The following is a 23,185-nucleotide window of genomic DNA, read 5'->3' as shown; positions in this document are numbered from 1 at the left end:
ACTATTTTATAGTCTGGACAGAAGGGGGCATAGTGTGCCAGCCTTCCCCAGAAGTGTCTGTGTGTTTGTATATACATAAAATCTGTGTGTGTGAGCTACTTGGGCAGGGACACAAAGCACTGGTTGGACAGAGAGGGTGCTGGATGTTTTGGCTTGACCACTCAGCTGAGATCTAAACCCTATAGCTGTGCCAGTGGGGGGGGGTCTTATTAGGGATCTGGGGAAAGAGGGAGAAACCAGCCCCAGACTGACTGTGATCTCTGGGTGCTCTTAAGGGAAAGTGTACTTTACTGTGTGTGTACTTGTCATCCTCCCAATGTGCACGTTCCTCACTGGTCCTAGTGGTGAGGATTGAGGCTCTTTGATTACTGGGCCAGTGCAGGGCATCAGTCCAGAGTAAGACCTTTGGCTTAATCTGATAAGTAAATAAGAGCACACTGAATATAATGAAAAGCTTTCCTTTAGCAATAAATGTTTCAGCTTGTGCTTAGAAGCCTTCAGCTGAGGACATTCTTTTCTCTTACATTTCCAAGGAGGCAAACTGATTTATAGGGTAATAAAAAAAAAAAAAAAAGCCAAAGCAATACTCCCTAAAGGCTAAGTTAATGTTTTCTGAAAGCATGCAAGTTATTTTTCACATCTGGTAGGAGAGTAAAGATAAAAAAGTCACCAATTACTGTAAGTAGGACAAGCAATAATGTGCGTCGTAGCATAGGTAAGTTAAACTTTAGGTTAATTGAGGCCTGCATTTGCCACTGTCAGTTTGGAGGGTTAAATTTCATAGTTGTGGGTGTCTGTATATTAAGTTAATAGGTTATTGGGGTGTTCATTTTTGGGGGGTTCATTAAAACAAAAAACTCTTGTAAAATGTAACACAGGTTCCAATGTTGGTATGAAAAAATAGTGTAAAGGATCAACCTGCCAAACATTAGTGGCTGCATGCATTACAAAAGCTGGAAACAGACATTTAAAGCCCATATGTAATGGGTGGGAATGATGGCTTATGGCAACACTTTCCTTAATGTTTTGATAAGTGAATGATCTCGGGTATAGATAAAAAGGAAATAATATTTAATTATATTTAGAAATGCAGACTGCAAATAGCAATGCTACAGGAAACACTTTTGGAAAGAATTGAGCATGTGAATTTCATAAAGAGTGGATTTTAGGATGGATATTCGGCAGAATCAGGGACAAAGGAAAAGAGGAGTAATTACTAGAGGAATTCCAATAGTGAAAGAAGGGGAGGGGGGTGATCGCAGATTTGTGATAATAAGGGACCACTGACAAGGGATGAAGATTACACTAGCATGTATTTATATTCTACCTACAACTGCTACTGTGGAGCTTAAAAATTTGGGAGAATTTAACTTTCAGCAGGGGAGTATTACTTGTAGTTGGGGACTGGAGTTTAATTTGTAATAAGGATGTATCTGGGGGCGTAGATGGGAAAATACAACAAAAGAGGGTAGAATTATGAAAAAAATGTGAAAATATTTGGTATGGAAGATTAATTCAGTAGCAAGAACCCAAAGAGAATATATTCCCCAAGGTACAATAACTGGGCTAGACTGGACAGAAATTGTTTATCACAGGAACATGTGCATTTAATGGAGAAGTTTGACAAACATCCCATAATTTCAGATAGTGCAACAGTATTAATCAAGATAAAAATGTATGTTAATGAATTAAAAATGAAACACTGGCACTTCTTAACCACCTGTTAGAAAGAGGCATTTAAGGAATAGGTAGTAGAAATTAGTCAGAAGTTATTAGGGAAGGTGGAAAGTACTCCAGAAGTTATAGGCAGTGAGTGAAAGAAAATGAGGTTTTATAACAGGGTAGAAATAAAAAGGTGATATGGTTTAAGAACTAAAAAAAATGTTTAGGGGACTGACTAAGGTATTACAGAATACGTGGAATCTTCCAGAACACGAGGCACAATTTCAGAGTGCTATCGAGAAAAGGAGTGACTGGATAATTTGCACAAGTTTAGAAAGATTGCTGTTAAACTGTTTAATAAATTCAGAGCACAGAAACGTTTGGTACAATGACTTGGTCAACAGAAAGTAGAAAGGGTTATTAATAAACATAAGGAGTCTATAACAAAGTAGCAAGAGAGCCTGCAGAAGTATTAGAGATATTTCATAACTTTTATGAAAATTTGTATGAAGCAGAGAAGTGGGGAAGAAAAGGCACAAATGGCAATATAGGCTCAACAATCAGCACAAGGTAGGAGGCGATGAAATAAAATGTATAATCTGCAGAATGGATGGATAGATGGTATTCCAGTGGAAGTTTGGAAGCTAGGAGGGAAAAGAGTGGTAAACATCTGGAAGATAGATGGGCAATCTGTAATATGCTGAAGGCACTGGCAAAAACCCTTGCCATTCTCTTGCCCCTGGGGGCCATGTATTGGGTAAAATTGGGTTACATTGGCTAGGCTTTTAAGGGCTCTTAAGAAGTTAGCTTAATAGTCTCCTATGAAAAAAGCTGTGGTGCCTGCAATACCTAAAGAAGGTAAAGATAATCAGATCCAACTTCATACCAGCACATTTCAATTTTAAACCATGAATATAAAGTGTTTGGCTATAATTGACAGAAGAATGGCAAAGGTATTGCCAAAATTGATATGGATTAATGTGGATGATGATCATGTTTCACTGTTCCAGTCATCACATTTCGGTTATCCCTGCTGGGGTGGCCCCCGGCCAGCTGAATACCAGAGACAGTATTTCTGAGTCAGTTGCTGTCGCTTGAAGACTGATATGAGGTCGTCAGTGGTATAAAGGAAGGCAGCCGACATCATGACATCAGTCTTTCTTGTCGTGGAGCCCGAAGCAGAAGCAGTTCGCATGAGTGCTGGTCGGCCGCTACCTGTGTTTTATTTCAGAGTTGAAGTTGATGTCTTCGAAAGCTAAGTACCTTGTTGGAGATCCTTTTTTCTTGCACTGACAGATTCTCGCCTGTGGAAAGCAAATACCACACCGGGACTTCCACTCTTACTACGTCACTTGTCTAGGCCCCAGACCGCAACGTCCCTCGTTGTTGGTTCTGTGCTTTAATTCCAGAGCTGTTAGTCGTCGGGCCCTTATTGTAGCCAGATATTTCCGTTTACAGTCCTCTAATTCCTATATGACTTCTGTAAGTCATCAGACAGCAGGGCTTCTGAAAAAACGTAAAGATAGACAGCACAGGATTAAACCTTCCGATGGCGCTACTGCCAAGCTGGTCCATCAGTCCTCCAGAATTCAGTGAGGCACTTTCGCAGCCCCTGATGCCTGCTTTAGTTTGCAGGCCTCTACCGAGACCCTTTCAGAGTCCGGTATGCCACAGAACTTTTCTTCGTCTAAGGATCTTGTGGTCGTCTCTACCTTGGATGGATCCGGAGGCACCAGTTTCCAAGGAAATCCTTCGCAACACCGAATCCAGACATAAACCGATGCCTTCTTTCATGGCTACCGTTCTTTCTAAAACAGAGTTCCTTAGGCCCAGGGGTCGAACCACCCCAAGAAACCGACTTCCAGCCATTCATTGGCGCCTGCTCCCTTGCCTCAGTCACAAATGCTTAAAATAGCAGAGGACCTTATCATGGTGATTAGGGGAAGCCAAGCCACTCCCTCAAAAAGAAAGAGATCTGTCTCCAGAAATTTTGTCTGAACAAGAGTCAGATGAATCTGATGCATCTGACTATGAAGACATGCAGCCCCCTCTCTACATATGAGGATTCTGGTGCAGAGGAATCTATTCCTTCAGCCTCTCCCAGAGGATTTTTCCTTTGGGGAAACTCTGCATACTTTAAGGGAGCATTTCAAATGGGAGAGTCAAGACTACCCAGATTCTAAAAAGAGATTCTGATTTCCTGGACCTTCCACAGCACAGGCCCTTAGCCATCCCCCAGTCCTAGATGTGGTGGATGATGTCTTTATTGAATCCAGCTTGACTCTAGATGCCTTTCCTCCTGCTCCCAGAAAGCCAGACCCGGTACTACAGAGTCCCTGACTCTCACAAATATCTCTCTAAAAACCAAACAGCAGACCCTGATGTCCTTACTCAAGGCCCAAAAGAGGTTAAAGCTACTTCAGCTAAGAATCCCACCCCCTCAGACAGAGATTCCAGAGCACTTGACAGGGTAAAAAAAGTATACACCTCGGCTACTCTTGCTATCAGGGCACTAAATTGTCAGTTCCATATGCTTAAATATCAGCAACATACCTTGGAACTCCTTGAACAAAAAATGTCCTCCTTTCCTGCATGGGCAGAATCTAAAGATTTGCAGGAATTAATGCACTCTGCTGGTCAGGTAACTAAACATACTTTGCACTGTGGTTTTGACGCTCTAGAAGCTTCTTGCAGGGCAGCAGTCACTGGATCTGTCATTAGAAGACATGCATGGCTTAAGGAACAACCCTTGCCAGATCATGTCAAATCAAAATTGCTGGATGCACCCTTACACAAAGATAACTTATTTTGTACTAAAGCAGAAGAGGTGTTAAAGATGGAAGAAAAAAGCAAAATCTATGCAGACTGTTAGATTTCTTACAGGTACAGCTCCCTAGGTTCAGCAGGCATTTTCCTTCCAAGCACTGGTCCTTTCCTGCACCTAGTAAACTGGGCCAGGCTAGGCCCCATGGAAACAGACCTCCAAGACAGCAGTCCCATGGGTTGCAGAGATCTAAGCAGTAGACTGCCACCACTTCAAACCCAGGGAGTTCTAAGTCCCCCCCCCCCCTTTATGGTAAAAACTCACAATGACTCACTCCCTCCCTACCTCGCCTCTGCCCACCATCACATACCCCTAGATAGAAAACTCTCCTTTCACTCAAGCACCTGGGCCACCATTACCAAAGGCCAGTGGGTTCTGAACATTGTGTCTCAGGGATACAAATTCTCCTTCCACACCCTTCCAACCCCAAAAGGGTTCCCAGATCTACCACCAAATTAGTGGGCAGAGGCTCAAAAGCAAATCCATACCCTGCTCTCCTTGGGAGCAGTAGAACACGTTCCTGCAGAGCAGATAGGCCAAGGATTCTATTCCAGATTTTTTCTGGTACCCAGAAAAGAGGGCACCTGGCTCCCCATCCTTGATCTATCCATTCTAAACACCTTCCTGGTGATCCCAAAATTCAAAATGCTTACCCTTCAGCAGCTGCTACTCATGCTGTCCAAGGATGCTTGGCTAGTCATCCTGGACCTAAAAGAGGCCTACCTCCACATTCCCATCAGGGAGTCCTGCAGAAAATCTCTTCGCTTCAAGGCAGGATCTCAGTTCTCTGCACTTCCCTTTGGCTTATCTACTCCTCCCAGAGTTTTCACAAAATGCCTGGCTCTGGCCATTGGTTTTTGCAGACAAAGAAATATTCAGATTTACCCCTACTTAGATGACTGCCTTATTCAGGCAGACAGCCAGGAAAAGCTGCTCAAAGACCTGGCCTTTGTAAAGGACCTACTAACCTCCTTAAGGTACACAGTTAACGAAAAGAAATCCAAACATGTACCCACCAGAAGGATAATCTTCCTGGGAGCAAGTCTGGACACAGCATCCCATATAGCATGCTTAACACCAGTGAAACAGTTTCCTATCAGCTTACTTGTCTCAACTGGCCACCAGGCCCCAGCTTTCTGCAAGGGAAATCCTGCAAGCCCTGGGGTTCATGGCATCTTACAAACTCCTTATTCCATATACCCGACTGCATATGAGGAAACTTCAGTGGTACCTAAAGAGCTGTTGGTGTCAACACTCAAGATCTGGAAACTCTTTTACTATTATTCCTTGCCTGAGGGAGGAATTTCTTTGGTGGGCAACAGCCTGCTCCCACAACAAGGGAATGCCCTTCTCCCCACACCCTGCCACCCAGACCCTCACCACAGATGCATCCGACTATGCTTGGGGTGCACACCTGGATGGCAGGTGCATACAGGGCCAATGGAACCCCCAGCAACTCCCCATGCACATCAGTCTAAAAGAGATGATGGCTGTGCAGCAGGCCTTGATAGTTTTCAATCCCCTTCTCTCTCCAGGGGTGGTTCTGATCAAAACAGACAACATGACAGTGAAAGTGGTACATCAGCAAGCAGGGAGGGACTCACTCCTACCCACTATACAGGCTGGCCATGACCCTTTGTTTCACAGCCTCTTCCATGCATCTACACCTGTTAACACAATACCTGCCAGGCTCTCTCAACTCCCTGGCAGACCAATTAAGCAGAAAACTGTCGGATCCCCACGAGTGGCAGCTCAACAGAAACACCTTCTTACTAATAACTCAAAAATGGGGAACCCCGGAGGTCGACCTCTTTGCCTCCCACACTAACCATCAGCTCAGCAAATTCTGCACCAGGGAGCATCACTGCATGGCATAGAAAGTAGATGCCCTGTCCCTTCCCCTGGGTAAACCTCTTGGTCTATGCCTTTCCTCCCCTACCTCTCATTCACAAGGTACAGATCAAAATAAGGGAGGGAAAACCAAGGACCATTCTAATAGCTCCAGACTGGCCCAAACAGCACTGGTACCCCTTGCTCACTGCCCCCATGGAATCTTCCTCAGATTCCCAACCTCCTAACCCAGAGGGAAGGGGGAATTCAAGCACCCCAACTGCAGACACTCAATTTGGCAGCTTGGCTAATAACCTGACCCCTGACCAGTCTGCCCTCCTCAGTAAACAGGTTCTGGATGTTATCCGAGAGGCCAGACGCCCTAGCACCAGAAAGTCTTATGCAGATAAATGGAAAAGGTTCTGTACTTTGATCCAGGCTAGGGGGGGGGGGGGCAATACGGCACAACCCTCCATCCCCCTCATCCTGGATTACATAGCTGACCTACTACACAGTGGTCTCTTTCTCCTGTATAAAAATTCATGTCTCTATTTCTGCTCATTTTTCCCACTGAGTAGCCTCTTTTTTTTCACATCCTCTGATCAAGCCGTTCATCAGAGGGGCTAACAACTTGAGGCCCCCAGAAGAGCACCAACACCGGCTTGGGACCTTAACTTTGTATTGGAAAAGCTTACCCTACCTCCATTCGAACCAGCTTCTTCTGCAGAGCTAAAATTTCTCTCCTGGAAGACAGCCTTCCTCCTGGCCATCACTTCAGCCAGAAGAGTCTCTGAGCTGCAAGCACTCATGGCAGTGGAACCCTTCATCATCTTCCATGCAGACAGGGTATCCCTTAGAACTAATCCATCCTTCATGCCCAAGGTGGTATCCAGAGTGGCACTCAACCAATCCATCCATTTGCCCACCTTCTTTCCTAACCCTCAAAACAAGGGGAAAGGATTCTGCACTCTCTAGATGTACACAGACTGCTCAGATACTATCTGGACAGGACTAAACCCTTCAGAAAATCTGATCAACTGCTGGTTAGCTTTGCTTCAGGGGCAGAGGGCAAAGCCATCTCCAAACAATTTCCAAATGGATAGCACACTGCATCCATTTCTGCTACAAACAGCGTGGAAAGCCTCCCGCCAAGGGGATAAGGACCAACTCCACCAGAGCAGCCTCCACCTTTTCAGCATTCCTCAGAGGAGTCCCCACCAGGGGACATCCTGGAGGCTGCCACGTGGACATCTGTTCACACCTTTACCAAACATTACCATCTGCCTCTCTTTTCTAAATCCAGGGCAGGTTTTGCCTCTGCAATCTTGCAGAGCATGCTAGCCAACCCATAGCTTCCTTGACTGCCTCCACTCATTTCCTCTGCTTATGGAATCTACCCAAATGTGATGACTGCAACAGTGAAACACGAAGAACATAGTACAGTTGTGTACACTTGCCTGACGCAGGGGTGTCCAACCTTTTGGCTTGCCGGGGCCGCATTGAGTGAACAGAAACTGTCTTGGGGCCACATATAAAATATATCATATAGTTAACTCTTTTGCTGCCACAGGAGACCAAAGTCAAATTCCTGGCTATACTGTAGGTGCATTCGAACAATTAATAAATGTAATAAATGCCTAATATTTGCCTTAAAATTCTTATTCTCATTCTGATTTTAATTCTCTAATCTAACCGTTAACTCTAACATCTTAGTTAATTATTCACTACAGCACTAGCATTTCTCACTGGGAAAACCACTCCAGCAGTCCATCTACATACAATGTCAACATTAGCAGTCCTACAATATTATAATCCACAAAAATAAGCCAACAAATTTGCAATAAAGTAAAGAATTCATATTACTGACTTAATAAAACAATTCTGAATAAGCTACAAGAGGGTCTCACCCAAACAATGACTGGTGCCAGAAACATGGCCTCAAGCTAAATGCCAAAAAATGCACAATCATCCCCTTTGAGGAGAGTGATGTCCCCACAAATTATCAATTAATAACAATTTTGTAAGCATGCAATCAGTTGTGAGGTGCTTGGGCACACGGGTTGATAGAAACCTGACTTTTGACCACCATGTTGTCTCCACTGTACGGAAAGCTTTTTACATGGCCCACCTCATTAATAAGGCTATCTCATCCAGGGACAAGGTCGTCATAACATCCCTGTATTCTTCCTTTATAAGAGCAATTATTGAGCGCAACACCCCTTTTGGCACGTGCCTCAGCAAAACACCATGCCAAAAGAAGACTACAACCATTTCTGACAAAAAAAAAGGTCAAAGGACTGAGTTCACTTAGTTATCCAAACAGACTAAAAAGCTTCTTGCTTTCCTCTGTCTCTCATTGGCCCCTATAAATTTCATCACTGGCTTGCTTTCCAGGCTAAAAAAGATCCTGCCTTAAGAGACTTTCTCCACCTCAGAAATACTGGTTATATTTAAAACACTCACTACAAAGACCACAGCCTTCACTGCAACATAAACAAGCCACTTTGTATGGACAGGTTCTTGACACAAAAACTTTCAACTTCTGTAAAAAGCTCCTCTCATTATCAAACAATGTAGTTCAACAACACTACAACTGGATGGATAGCCATGAATGTACTCCTTAAGTAAGTAGCATAGCCTTCATCAAACCGGAAGGAAAATCCACATACTAAACTTTCCCAGCTGGATGGCTAAGATCTAATATCGGTTACTCAAGTCTACTTATCTAAGAGGAGGGGCCTATTTAACTAAGAATTCCATTTGCAAAAATATATTCAGTATACATATTAAATCTCTCTCTCTTATATATATATATACACACACACACACACACACACAAAAGGAGCCCCTACTTGTACAATGGGCAACCTCAGTAATCGCATGACAGTCTCACTGATTGAAATTGTCTGGAAGTCAAAATATCTGAAAAAAAAAAATCATAATAGAAATGGATTCATCCATACAATTTCCCACCACCAAAATTACCATCAATAAATCAACAAACAACTGCTCAGCAAAAATTAAATCAATAAGAAATCTATAAACTCTCTAAGATCATACTACATACTGGAGTAAACATGTCACTTCCCTCCAATCTAAAGTCATTTGACATGCAGACATTTTAATTTATGCAGAAGTTATTCACAGATTGACCGTTTACTAAGCTGTAATGCTGACCATCGCTTTTGAAAATAATAAATTCCCACACTTTGTCAATAGCTCAAAGTGAAGAAAGGATTACTTTTTTTTTTATTTATTATGTATTTATTTAATTTTGGAAAACATCTTTAAAACTGTTAAATTGATCACACACCCAGAAACACAGAAAAGTTATTGTGATAAGTAAGCCACAGACTGCTGCAAGAAATCAGTCACAGCACACTATGCTTACGTCCGAATCAATGAAGCATACCTATCAATTCCAAAAGAATTAAAGTAGCGTAATAAGAAAGTTATTTGCAAGGTTACATGGCAGTTTATATTGGAAATAAGTGGAGATATTAAAATGCTCTGCTTCTCATAATTATGCTGAAAAGTCTTCCAAGGTAAATACAACCTTCTGATTTAGCATGGAACCATACCTCTTAACCTTAGAGCAGAATTCTGGACAAAGCGAAAAATAAAATTGGGACACAGTCCCAAAAATAGTTATGCATCACAGACACCATTGAAACAAGTGTAGCTGCAAACATTATACATCACGTATAATGTTTCTATCCCATTATTGTCAGTTAAGCATTATATGGCTCATTCAGTCCTGCCTTCTTTTGCAACAAGAAAACCATACTTAGAAATGACAAATCCATTAAAAATAATAAAACACATTGGCTCCACATCCTGCAACTTCCTACCTGCAAACAACCACTGAGCTTTCACTGAAACTAGGTCTGCTCATTTCCACAGAATGACACCTCTCCCTAATTAAGTCTAACGGTATACAATCTACCAGGATCTGGACTACCTGAAATAAATTAAATTATAGCCTGTAAATTGCAAGTGCACTTTGTTTAATTAAACTACATTTCAAAGCCCACTTGCTGTATTTTTTCAGTAACATCCCAATATCCATTTCCAGGTCACTTTACAAGACATTGGCAGTGGTAGACTTAGCATCCTCCAGATCCCTACAGGACCACACTCTTACTAACATTGTCCATTACATGTAAATATCCATCCACTGTAAATGACAAGAAGCTATGTCTTAAAAAATCTATTTTTGGCATTCCTAGTACCCAAGTATCAGGTTTTGAAACAAAGAAACATATTCTCCACAGTTTGTAAGTTTCTGTCTTTAATAATCATGTACTATTGCAGCATTCCCAACACAAACACACAAATACACACTAAAACCCCCAACATTTAAAAAATGACATTGTGCCCACCTGATTTGCAAGTATTGATGATCCACCAAAGATATGCTTACTGTTGTCCAATCTGCCACTGCTTAGAGCCCACCAATGACAAGACAGTACTGGGTGATTTTTTGATGTCCTTCAAGGATGCATCTGCAGTCATCACATATGGGTTGTCCTGCCTCAGGCAGCCCTTCGGTCAGCCGGATTCCAAAGTCTGGGTCCGGTGTCGGCTGATGTCGCACTTTCCCCGATGTCGGAGCGCCTGGGGTATAAAAGCATCAGCCGACGCCATCTTCCTCCGTCTTTCTTGCCGTGTGGTGCCCGAAGCAGAAGCAGTTCGCAAGTGCCGGTTGGCCAGCTCCTGTAATTCAGCTACCGAAGACTTCAAAAAGCTAAGTACCCCGTTGGGGACTCTTTCTTGCCTCAGCCGATGTCAGATAAAGTTAATAATTGTTTAACTTGTGGGAAACAAATACCTCATAAGGATTTCCACTCTTACTGCCTCCCCTGCCTAGGCCCAGACCTCGACGTCTCGGCCTGTTCAGCCTGTGCTTCCTTCAACCGACGCACTCTTAGACGTCGGGCGGAGTTTGCAGAGGAATTTTTTGGGGGTAGTTTTTCATATAAGATGCAGTCGGAGAGTCCGACTTCTCATTTAGTTAAGAAACGGAAGGACAAGGACCGACACACGCGGGCTGCGGTTTCGGCTGAAACCATGGCCAGGCCTACCGCGAGTGTCTCGGCTGAAACGGAGTCCTTGGTACTTCCAATTACCGAAACCGCTCAACCAACTACCTCGGTCCCGGAGGCCCCGGCTGAGTCTGTTATTGAATTTCCAACAGAAACTGGTGTCCTGGAACCTTCCAACACCATTCCTTTAGACAAATCCTACACCAGCACGTGGTGCAGCCAGGCCTCCTGCATCCATGTCCATTAAGGCATTCTCCAGGGCTAAAGCTGCTAAACTCTCAAAAGCTTTGCCTCCCAAGGTTATCCCTCGGGGACCCTCTACTGGTTCACAGATTCTAAGCTTAGCAGAGGATCTTATCTCCTTAATTAGGGGCGCTCAACCTCATCCGGACAGGGGCTCTCAACCTCCTCCAGACAAAAGGCCCAGGGTTGAGCCCTCTGTTCCCCACTCCTCAGATGAGACTCTGATGGCTCTACTCTCTCGGACCACCAGGAGGAGGCTTTTTTGGCCTACGAGGATTCTGATGCAGAGGAATCTATTCCCTCGGCCTCCCCTCCTGAAGAGTTTTCCTTTGGGGAGACACTACACACCATGAGAGAGCATTTCCAATGGCAGGTCCAGGAATTCTCTGATTCCAGGAAAAGATTAAGGACCTTTTTACATTTGCCTCAGCATAGACCTTTAGCTATTCCTCCTGTTTTGAATGTCATTGATGATGTGTACTCTGACTCTAGCACAACCCCTGATTCTCTCCCTCCGGCTCCTGCCAAACCCGATAGGTACTACAGGGTCCCGGACTCGCATCTTTACCTTTACAAGGCCCACTCTGCTGATCCAGAAACTATTTCCCAGGGCCCTAAAGGGGTTGCAGCTGCCACTGCTAAAAATCCTCTTCCCTCTGAAAGGGAGTCAAGAGCTTTAGAGAGATGGGGTAAAAAAGTGTATACTTCTACTCTTTCTATGAGGGCATTAAATTGTCAATTTCATATGATACAGTACCAAGAGTATTTGTTAGATGAATTGCATAAAAAACTGTCTTCACCTGACCCCCTAGACCGCAAGTCACTTCAGGATCTGGTACATAACTCACAACAGGTTAGCAACCATTTCTTGCAATGTGGTTATGATGCATTGGAAGCTTCATGTAGGTCAGCTATGACTGGCGCAGTCATACGTAGGCATGCTTGGCTGAAGGAACAATCTCTGCCAGACCATGTTAAAGCAAAGCTGCTGGATGCTCCTCTGGAAAAGCAAAAGTTATTTGGCTCCACGGCTCAGGAGGTCCTAAAGAAATTTGAAGAACAGGCAAAATCCGTACAAACAGTCAAAGATTTTCTCCAAGTACAACCACCAAGATTCAGCAGGAATTGGCCTTCCAAGAATTGGTCCTTTCCAGACACAGAGAGGTTTCAGAGAGGCGTGCCAGAGGTAGAGGGCAAGCTAGAGGCTCCTACAGAGGACGTCAATGGCAGCCTCCCAACCAGAGAGGTAATGCAGGACCTTCAACTGCTGCACAAGGACAGGCTCAATGACTTTACTTTGGCACCGCCAACCAGGGCTCAATTGGAAGCACCTTTGGGCGGAAAGCTTTCTTTATTCTCAGAAAATTGGCACAGTATTACAAGGGACAAATGGACACTACAAATAATAGACAAAGGATACAGGTTTCATTTCCACACATTACCAAAAAGAAAGGGCATGCCAGACCTGCCACCAAATCAAAGGGCAGAGGCTTTGAAACAAATTTCCAGCTTAATACAAATGAAAGCTATAGAAAAGGTTCCACTCTCAGAACAAGGCCAAGGATTTTATTCCAGACTATTCCTTGTTCCAAGAAAAGAAAAACAATGGAGGCCTATTCTCGACTTGTCCGCACTGAATACTTATCTCATTGTGCCAAAGTTCAAAATGCTGACTCTACAGCAGCTCCTTCCCATGCTGGGCAAGGGGTCTTGGCTGGTAACTCTAGACCTCAAGGAGGCATACCTGCATGTCCCTATCAGACAAAGTTGCAGAAGACACCTCAGATTTCTTGCAGGGTCAGAGCATTATCAATTCTCAGCATTGCCCTTTGGCTTATCTACTGCGCCCAGAGTATTCACGAAATGCCTGGCATCAGTAATTGCACACTGCAGACTTCAGGGGATTCAAATATACCCATATCTGGACGACTGCCTTATACAAGCGGACAGCCAACAAACTTTGGTAAAACACTTGAATTATGCCATCCACCTACTTCAGGCCTTGGGATATACAGTCAACTTTCACAAATAAAGGCTTGTTCCATCCCAAAGAATAACCTTTCTGGGTGCAGATCTAGACACAACCACCCAAATGGCCTTCCTCACAGAAGAAAAACAGTCAACTACCAGATTACTTCAAAAATCTGACAAGACAAACCCAGCTGACTGCAAGGAAAATCCTGCAGGCCCTGGGTTACATGGCTTCTTGCATCCTTCTGATTCCGCAAGCAAGACTACATATGAGGAAACTACAATGGTACCTAAGGAGTTTATGGACTCAGCACAGTCACAGCCTGGAAACTTTGATACCACTCATTCCATGCCTTCAAAAGGAATTTCTGTGGTGGGCTCAAGCAAGCCAGTCAAACAGGGGTCTGCCTTTCAGCAAACCAATAGCCAGCCAAATCATTACAACAGACGCTTCAGACCATGGATGGGGAGCGCACATGGAGGGCAGATGCATTCAAGGTCTATTGTCACAAAAAGAGCTACGCATGCACATAAACCTAAAGGAAATGTTGGCAGTGATACATGCAGTCAAAGCCTTCAAACCCTTTCTGCATCATGGCCATCTGCTAATAAGGACAGACAACACCACGGTTATGTGGTACATAAGCAAGGAGGCACCCATTCCTATCCTCTTTGCAGGCTGGCAATGAATCTATGGGAACTTTCCTTGAAACTCAATATACAGTTACAATCCCAGTTTGTGCCAGGGAAAGACAATATACTGGCAGACAGCTTAAGCAGAAATATCATGGATGCACACGAATGGATGCTGCACCCAGACATTTTTCTACAGATAACACAATCATGGGGGAGGCCGGACTTAGATCTTTTTGCCTCCCCCCACAATCAACTGAAGAAATTCTGCTCAAGGACATACCACCCACAAGCATGGAAAGTGGACGCCCTCTCTTTCAGCTGAAGAACTCTTAACAGTGTATGCATTTCCACCTCTCCCATTAATGACCAAGGTTTTACTGAAGATCAGGACAGAGCAGCCAAAAGTGATTCTGATAGCTCCGGACTAGCCAAGACAGCACTGGTACCCACTGTTAAAGAGCATGTCACGCACGAAACCATGGCCTCTTCCTCTATGGCCACTTCTACTGACACAGCACAATTACAAAACACTGCATTCCGACCTGAAAACCTTGCAACTAACAGCCTGGAAAATACCTTGACTCCTCCTCAGGACAAGCTATCCCAGAGAGTGAAAGATATTATTATGGAAGCTCGCCAGCCTTCCACAAGAAAGGCATATTCAGCAAAATGGAAAAGATTTCACATTTGGAACACCACAAAGGGCCTAGATGCGACAGTGATGAACATGGCACATATCCTGGAATACTTGGCAGAAATGTTCCACAATGGTCTGTCTTACTCTTCCATTAAAATTCATGCTTCAGCAATTTCAGCAGAGTACAATACTGATCCACCTGTCTTCTCTCATCCTCTCCTAAGACAGTTTCTAAGAGGAATCAAAAACATCAATCCTCCAAGGAAACCACCTCTACCTACTTGGGACCTTAACTTCGTGTTGGAAAAACTAACACTGCCTCCCTTTGAACAAGCAGCATCTGCAGAACTACAGTTCCTGTCTTGGAAGACTTGCTTTCCTTCTGGCCATAACCTCAGCAAGAAGAGTATCCGAGTTGCAGGCCCTTATGGCAGTACAGCCATTTCTTATTTTTCATCAGGACAGTTTCATTGAGAACCAATCCTACATTTATGCCAAAGGTGGTATCCAGGGTTTCATTAAATCAAGCTATTCACTTGCCTACCTTCTTTCCAAATCCACAAAACAAAGGGGAGAAACTTCTGCACACCCTGAACATACACAGACAGTTGCGCTACTACTTGGACAGAACTAAAGGTTACAGAAAAACTAACCAGCTGTTGGTAGCATATGCTGCTGGTACACAAGGAAAAGCAATTTCCAAACAGACAATTTCAAAATGGATAGGGAATTGCATTCGCTTTTGTTACTCCTTTCATGGAAAAACTGTGCCAGCTAACATTACACCTCATTCCACGAGAGCCACAGCCACCTCCACAGCCTTCTTAAGAGGGGTGGCTACCAAGGACATTTTAGAAGCTGCTACATGGAGCTCCGTGCATACATTTGCCAAGCATTACAATTACTTTATATTCCAGATCCAGAGCAGGCTTTGCTACGGCAGTCCTGCAGGGCATTTTAGCTACACCATCCTTTACATAGTTCCTCCACCCCCAGATTGGCTATGGTATTCTACCCATATGTGATGACTGCAGATGCATCCTTGAAGGACATAGTACAGTTTTGTACCTATCATAAATGTAGATGTCCGATAGGTATGCATCTGCAGTCAGGTTTACCCTCCCTCCTTCCCCTCTGTGGTATTTCTTGGGTACTTACCCCTCTTACAACTAGCTGGGGTGATCTATTATGGTGTATTTGTTTTTATATTATTGTGCATGTTTGGATTTTTAAATGAGTCTCTCCAAATTTAGCCTTCCTTAGAGGGCACCTGGTATCTGGGGCAAGAAAAACTGAGGAAGATGGCGTCTGCTGATGCTTTTATACCCCAGGCGCTCTGATGTCGGGGAAAGTGCGACATCAGCCGACGCCGGACCCAGACTTTGGAATCCGGCCGACCGAAGGGCTGCCTGAGGCAGGACAACCCATATGTGATGACTGCAGATGCATACCTATTGGACATCTACATTTATGGTAGGTACAAAACTGTACTTTTGTAAAAAAAAAAAAAAAAAAAAACTTTATATGCTACAGTCCCATGTTAGTCAATCCATTACTGACCCATTAACCCTAGGATGCGGTCTCATTCTTAATCCCTGGGACTGCATTACCTTGGATGACTACTTTTATTTCCTAAGCAAAAGACACAAATTGGAAGATGAGGCAAAAATCCAGACATTCTTCGAAAATCCATACAGTTAAGAGGTATGATTTCATATTCAATACAACACTCTCCCTGTCAGAAAAGCTGCAATTTAATGAAAGTGTACTTTTAATATAGGATGCATTTGTGAGCTAACTTGTTTGTACGTTAGCCTCTTTGTGCATGTGTCTCTCTCTGCCTCCCTGTCATGCACACACACACACACACACTTCTACTTTCACACACACAAGCACCATACTTACCTATTAACACATGTTAAGTGCTGTCTCTTTAAAAGGCAATGGCAACAAATCCATAGATGAGTCCCTCTTCAGCAAGAACACACGTGTGGATTCTTTGGCACGAAATAATGGCGTGAACGCACAGACCCTTCTTTGGCGCAAAAAAATCAAAACTAGAAGGATGCTTTGGTGCATGCGCACACCGATGTTAGTTACAGGTCACGGCCGCAAAAAACACAACAAAAAAAGTGTTTTGGGGCATGCGTACATTGATGTTGGAGGGAGAGGTAGAGGGCCGCATGGCAGAGCTCTGAGGGCCACATGCAGGCCGCAGGTTGGACACATCTACATTAGAGTGTCTTCACTGTTGCAGTCCTGGTTTCCCTCCCTCCTTCCCTCTTTATTTTGGTTGCCTTTCTTCCTTGTTGTTCTCCTTTCCTTACAAGGGACATATTGGTATTTTTTTTCCACTGGTGGGGTCCTTCCACCAGAGCCTGTCCTCCTACTTTGGGGGCTCCTGACCAGTTAGGGCAGGAAAAACTCTTTTAACTGCCTTCCTTTATACCACTGACGACCTGACGTCAGTCTTCAAGCGACAGCAGCCGATGCAGAAATACTAAGTCTCTGGTATTCAGGCCAGCCAAGGGCTTACCCCAGCAGGGATAACCCAAATGTGATGACTGCAACAGTGAAGACACTCTAACATCTACATTTATGGTAAGTGTACACAACTGTACTTTTTATGGAGGGGGTAGGCAAACCATTTGACATTAATAGAACAATGATCCAGAGGGAAGTAGAATGTCAAAAAATACTGCTGTTGGCGGGTCTCCATGCAGAAAAAGCATTCAATAGTCACCTGTAGGGCAATGGAGGTATTTTCATTTCCTGATACAATAATAGTTAATTAAGATGTATGAGGGATCAGAGACAAACATCAAAGTGGGGGTGGGTTCCTCTCTGAAAAGTTATATCTGAACAGAGGAGCCAGACAGGGGTGCCCCTTTTCCCTTTTGTTTGCATTGTACTTGGAGCCATTGACAAAGAAAATAAAGTACCCAGAAACTGAAAGATATAATTGGTGTGATATTCAAGCAAAGTTGGCTTTATTTGCACATGATATTTTGTCTGGTAAAACTAAAAAAAAGGACATCTCAGTGTTGTGGAACATTGAAGACTGTTCTGTTTTTTCATGATGTAAAACTAATGGAGATAAAGCAAGGTTATAGATCTAAACTATGGACACACCCGAACTGGAAAGTTTTAAGAATTTTTTAATGGTTATTTTCTTTTTATTTTTTAGTCTTTCCTTAGTATTAATGAAAAATGATTGTATGGGATGTTTCAGCTGTGTGCGCTAGAAACAGCTTGAGTTAACTTTATGCATCGATATGAGCAGTGAAGTTCAGATTGTTTAATTGGTTGGTGGGGGAGACGTGGTGATCACATGGAAACCTTCAATTTTATTGAATGCGGTCAGTTTATCTGATGAAGTTATCTTGCATAGTAACAAAAGTGCTCATCTTGAAATAAAGTAAGTTGCAGTGTCTGCTTGCTAGCCCTGGCTAGCATGGTTTGTCTTTATTACTGGTTTGTTCTTGGAGCTTTGAAGTTCATTTTACATGCAGAAAAATGTTTTGGAAGAATGAGGTTTGAGACTGCAGGAATTGAACAATTTATGTAATGTTGGATTGATTATATTGTATAAAACAGTATGTGGTGCACGTTTGTAAATGTCAACTTGTTAAAACAGTTTGATTACTTTTATGTAAATTTGTTTGCCTGTGTTACAAGTGATAATTCAATAAAAGTGTTTAAATGGAGACATTTTTTTTTTTTTATAGTATGGCAGCCTGATCATACTTTTGTGTTCCCCTCACATTATTTGTTAAACTGTGATGACAACAGCCTGGCTTTCTTTTACACTTCAGTGTTACAAAATCTGGTCGTCTGAGGCCCCCCCCCTTTCTGGAAGGTTTATGGTACTGCTGAGCTCAGAGCTCATCCAAACAGTTAATCTTTTGCAAAAATATTGGATATCAGGCGCTGCCTTGCAGTGTATACTTGGTACCTTTCCTCCATTCTCTGCTCTGAAGATCAATCCATCCAACATTGCATTTGGTATTCCCTACAAGTCAAAAAGTATACAGTTTTGTCGTGTTATGTTACTTCCTTTTAGTTTTCTGTCTTTATGGATGTGCTTTATTAATACTTGAGTTAAAATAGCAGGTGCTAGGTATGTTGTACCCTGGTGCATGACTCTGGTGTGCACCAGCAAGAGGGGTACATGCTTCCAAAAGCTCTGAATGAATAAATGTAGCCAATCTGGAGATTAGGCCCTGAATGAATAAAAGTAGCCAATCTGGAGATTAGAGAGAAACGTCCAAACATAACTACTGCAGAAAACTCTTCCACATGTCATCTCTGATGTATGAATACATATTTTTTCTTTGTACTCTAAAATGGTCCTGTCATTTGTATAGCTTTTGATCACTTGAAGTGTGCCTCCCTTTTGTGCATGCTTCAGTCAGTGGCTGATAATGTAGACTGTTGTAGAGAAATTTGCAGACGTCATCTCGCATGATCTTTGGAAGCTAAGCCTATGTTGTACAGTTGGCAGGAAAAAAATGGAGTCATTTTAAATCCAGTGAGATTCGTGACAATGCTGATGTAGTTGATCTCTGACACTGTCATTGCTTTTCTTTCCTGGGTTGCCTCTTGTGTGCAACAGCAAATTCTCTCTCATCTATTGGAGTTCTTTGCAAGTAGCATGTATGGGATTGGGAGGGTGGGTAATAAACACACTGGTCTCAAATTAATGTGTAAGTGAAGCTTTTCAGTTGTGTGTTTTCTGACTTTCACTTAATATCAATGTTTATAAATGTATGTTTTAAGTATAGTTTTGGCCATTTACCCCAGTATTTTGACTTTGCTTTTACAGAGTGTGTGAATTCTTTGCGGGTTGCCATGGAGTTACAGAAGCAGAATACTGCCAAGCAAAACAAACGAAAACATCAATAACATTAACAAAAACTTAAGATGCAGTTGCAGTAAAAAAATAAATAAATAAACATGTATTTATTCCTAAGGCATTACTAAGCTGTTGACTTTTTCAGTGATATAGACATTTAAACTTATTTCTACACAAGTTTGTCTTGTTCTGTGTTCATTGTTTGTATTTTGTCATTATTTTTAATGTGTCTTTCCTTTATCAGTTTTAGTTGCATGGTTGCTACCAGAAGTACTATTTAAAATATGGAGGTTTATTTTCCTGTGTAAAGAAGAAATGCTGTTTAAACTTTGGGCCATCATATATTTTGCATCAAATTGCAACCTTTTCCTAATTGCTCTTTGAACCATTTTAACCAGTTTTATCATTGCATTCCTGGAACAGTGCAATAAAGTTAATTCTTTCTCCCTGGAATCCAAGTCTGCATCTTCAGAATGAGATTGTTTGGGGTAGAGCACTGAGAGAAGGATACCTGATGTTTCACATTTGAAAACCATCCTTATGTAAACTTCCTGTTCAGCAGTTTTAGAACTGATAATAGTGAATGTGTAATCATGAAGACAGTATAGCGGTCCATTCTAACATCTGTTCTAGTTGCTGTTTGTAGAAGGCATCCAATTTCTGTCTAGCACTTTAGGGATGTCCCAATAACAGTTTATGAAGATAGGTGCAGTATAGTCTGAGATGGTGTTTATGAAGATACTCCTTATAAAGTATATAAATATTTGAAGATCTTATTGGTGATAAAGTAGACAGAACATTTGACACTGGTCTTCAGTGAAAGTGGTTCCTAGCCTTGCTCAGATTTATTTGAGTTGTTGGTTTCTAGTTAAACTAAAATAAAAATTCTATGAAAGTTTCAGATTCTCCTCAAAGTACAGGTAGCTGCCTCTGGAAATGGTACAAGACTGATATGGGTATGAGATTTCAAAGATGAAGAAAATGACATGCAGCTACGCATTTGAAGTATTTTGGCAGCATTTGCTGTGTGTATTTTGCTGAAGTATAATGAAGCAGTAATGCACACTGGAGTATGTTGGTGTCCCATGAAGCAAAGTCAAATGTTCTGATATACCACAGGAGTGTTACTTGGCACTAAAGCTTTGAGTACCTTGTGGCTGTTAATACACTGATTAATTTGAGGGGGTTTTGTACTTGATAAAGACCTACAAATATACACCAGTATTGTCCTGGGTTCAGCTTAGCTGGGGTAATTTCTATTGCCGGTGTAAAACTAACATAAAGGCCAATAGAATGTACTAAAAGGGACACGTAACAATATTGTTTTATTAGTACCAATTATCAAATGTAAGCTTGCATGACAAAGCTTGGCTCTATTATACTGAATTTCATAACACTACACCATTGACATGGATTGCTTAAAATATGAAAATGTGCATTTGTAGCCCTTAAGTAAAGGGCAATGTGCATAAGAACACAAAGTCTGATTGTTACATTTGTATTCAAGATATAAAGCTATTATGAGTGTGTTTTATGGTAATGATATGGTACTTTAAACAAGTGTTAGTCTTAGGTTTTCTTTAATATGCTTTCAAAACAAATTCTAAGATTTTATCTTTTTATAAATTCCTCCCATTTGTAATTACGTAGCTGATTACCACTGTTAATGAAAGCAACCTTGCTCACTACTAAATAGTAATGTACATATTTTGCTGTTGTATGTTTTGAATGTTTGTTAGAACAAACCCATTTTTGAAGTGTGAACATGTTCACATTCAAGGCAATTGTTTTAAAACTACAGTTAGGTTTATTAAAATGCTCATTTCATTGTATATTTTAAATACAGTGTAATTTAATAAACACTTTATTAGAAAGTGCTGTGCGGTTTTTGTGTTTGCTTTGGAGAATGCCTATAATGGGCTCTTTCAGCAGATAAGTGCACTGAGATGTGTCAGATGGCACTGGCACCATTCACGCAAGCATTTTTAGTAGATATTCTTTGGAGCTGTCATTCAGCAAGGTATTCTTTAGTTGAACTGCCTCTTTGAAAGTGTGTACTTTTCAGCAAAGCCTTCCGATGGTCCTTGTACTCTAAGCTTCATTCTGCAACATAGTCTCTTGTAAAACTGAACTTGTCAGTTGAAGGCACTGCAGTGTTGAATACTCAGTAGCTGAGACTAATAATTGCCTCCTCCTGTTCTGTCCCATCACTATGCAGCTATCAAGAGTGATTGCGCCCAACCGTCCTCATTTCTTTCCCATCAATAGTCAGATATGTCTTGTATATCAAGTTAACATATAATCTGCAGGGCTCTTCAGCACCACAAGTTTAGTTATTGATCCAATGTCTTTCCTTCTGCCTCAACCTGAGGGTTATTGCATACGACCAGATCCAAAGCCAGCACTTCACACACGCTGCTCCAGAGTTTCAGCTCCCTTCCTGTAAAGCTCTACTTTTCTAAGTCTCCTCTGATCTCATTTGCCTCTCTTCAGTGTGGGATGTGGTCTCTCTAGTAGACAAGTGCTTTCTCCTCTTCCCTCAGTTTTGTCTATGCATGTACAGTTTTATTAGAGGGGGGGGGGCTTTCCTTAGGGCACATGATTGCTCTGCCATTTGGCCTAATGTCCTTCATCCTACTGGGGTTTTCTCCTTGCTTCTGCTTGGTGTGGCATGCAGTGTTTCACGCCTTATTTGATAGTATTAGTAGTTTTGTTGCTGCTAGTGGACAGTTAATCTTGTTCTCCTTGTGGTGTGTTGGATTCCTCTAGTGAGCTGATTTTCATTGTTTTGCTGGGAAGTGTTTGTCATGGAAGGATATGGGCTCCTGCAAATGCATAGAATGCAGACCCAAGCTACCTTCCCAAGATTCCCAAGAGAAATATCTACTGCATGGATGTAGCTAGCTTGAAGAATCTTGTGTGCCTCCTTTGGAGTCAGGGCGTTGGTTAACAGATGGGCCAAATTTATTTTGAAGAGTCTCTTTCCTGCCACGTTCAGGCTCTTTTACTGGTTCTTCCTCACCAGCTAAGAAACCACAGGAAAAAGGTAAGAAAGATATCAACTGAAGAGAGGGAAAAGGATAAGGACCGAAAATGTTTTGCTGAGTTTCCTGTCTGCTGAGCCAGTTCAGAAGACCCAAAGGCCGTTTGTGCCCTTGGCTTCTACTGTGGACCTGTATTCAGCACCTCCTGTATACTGATCCCAGGTCCTTGTGACAGCTATGTCAGAACCGCCTTGGTCTCAGCTCTGAGATACTGAGCTCTTTCCTAGTTGTGCCACAAGAGTTCAAGTGGTGTCCGTCTTCATTTGCTGTGGTGACTCCAGATCTGCAGTTGTCACCAAGACCCTTCACTCCTGTGTGTTCAGTCTTCTCCTTTCAAGGTTCAGGATTTGGACAAGCCTCCTAGACTGGCTTGCTAAACCATCTGCACCTGCTTCATCTAGGTCTTGTAGGTCCACACAGAATCTTAGGGAAGTATAT

At 42.5% G+C, this 23,185-nt stretch overlaps 1 protein-coding gene across 1 annotated transcript in view; it reads left to right on the top strand.

The window, feature by feature from the left end:
• Positions 1-20,149, top strand: part of LOC122814169 (kinesin-like protein KIF2C) — a 341,546-nt gene extending 321,397 nt beyond the window's left edge. Inside the window, exon 4 of the mRNA XM_044086779.1 lies at positions 19,674-20,149. Coding sequence (XP_043942714.1) covers positions 19,674-19,753 — 80 coding nt within the window. The 3' untranslated portion in view covers positions 19,754-20,149. The remainder of the gene's footprint in view (positions 1-19,673) is intronic.
• Positions 20,150-23,185: the final 3,036 nt, after the last annotated feature.

The sequence above is a fragment of the Protopterus annectens genome, chromosome 10.part0 (assembly GCF_019279795.1).
Source record: "Protopterus annectens isolate FY-2018-M chromosome 10.part0, PAN1.0, whole genome shotgun sequence".
NCBI lineage: Eukaryota > Metazoa > Chordata > Ceratodontiformes > Protopteridae > Protopterus > Protopterus annectens.
This window is presented reverse-complemented; position numbering and strand designations above follow the sequence as displayed.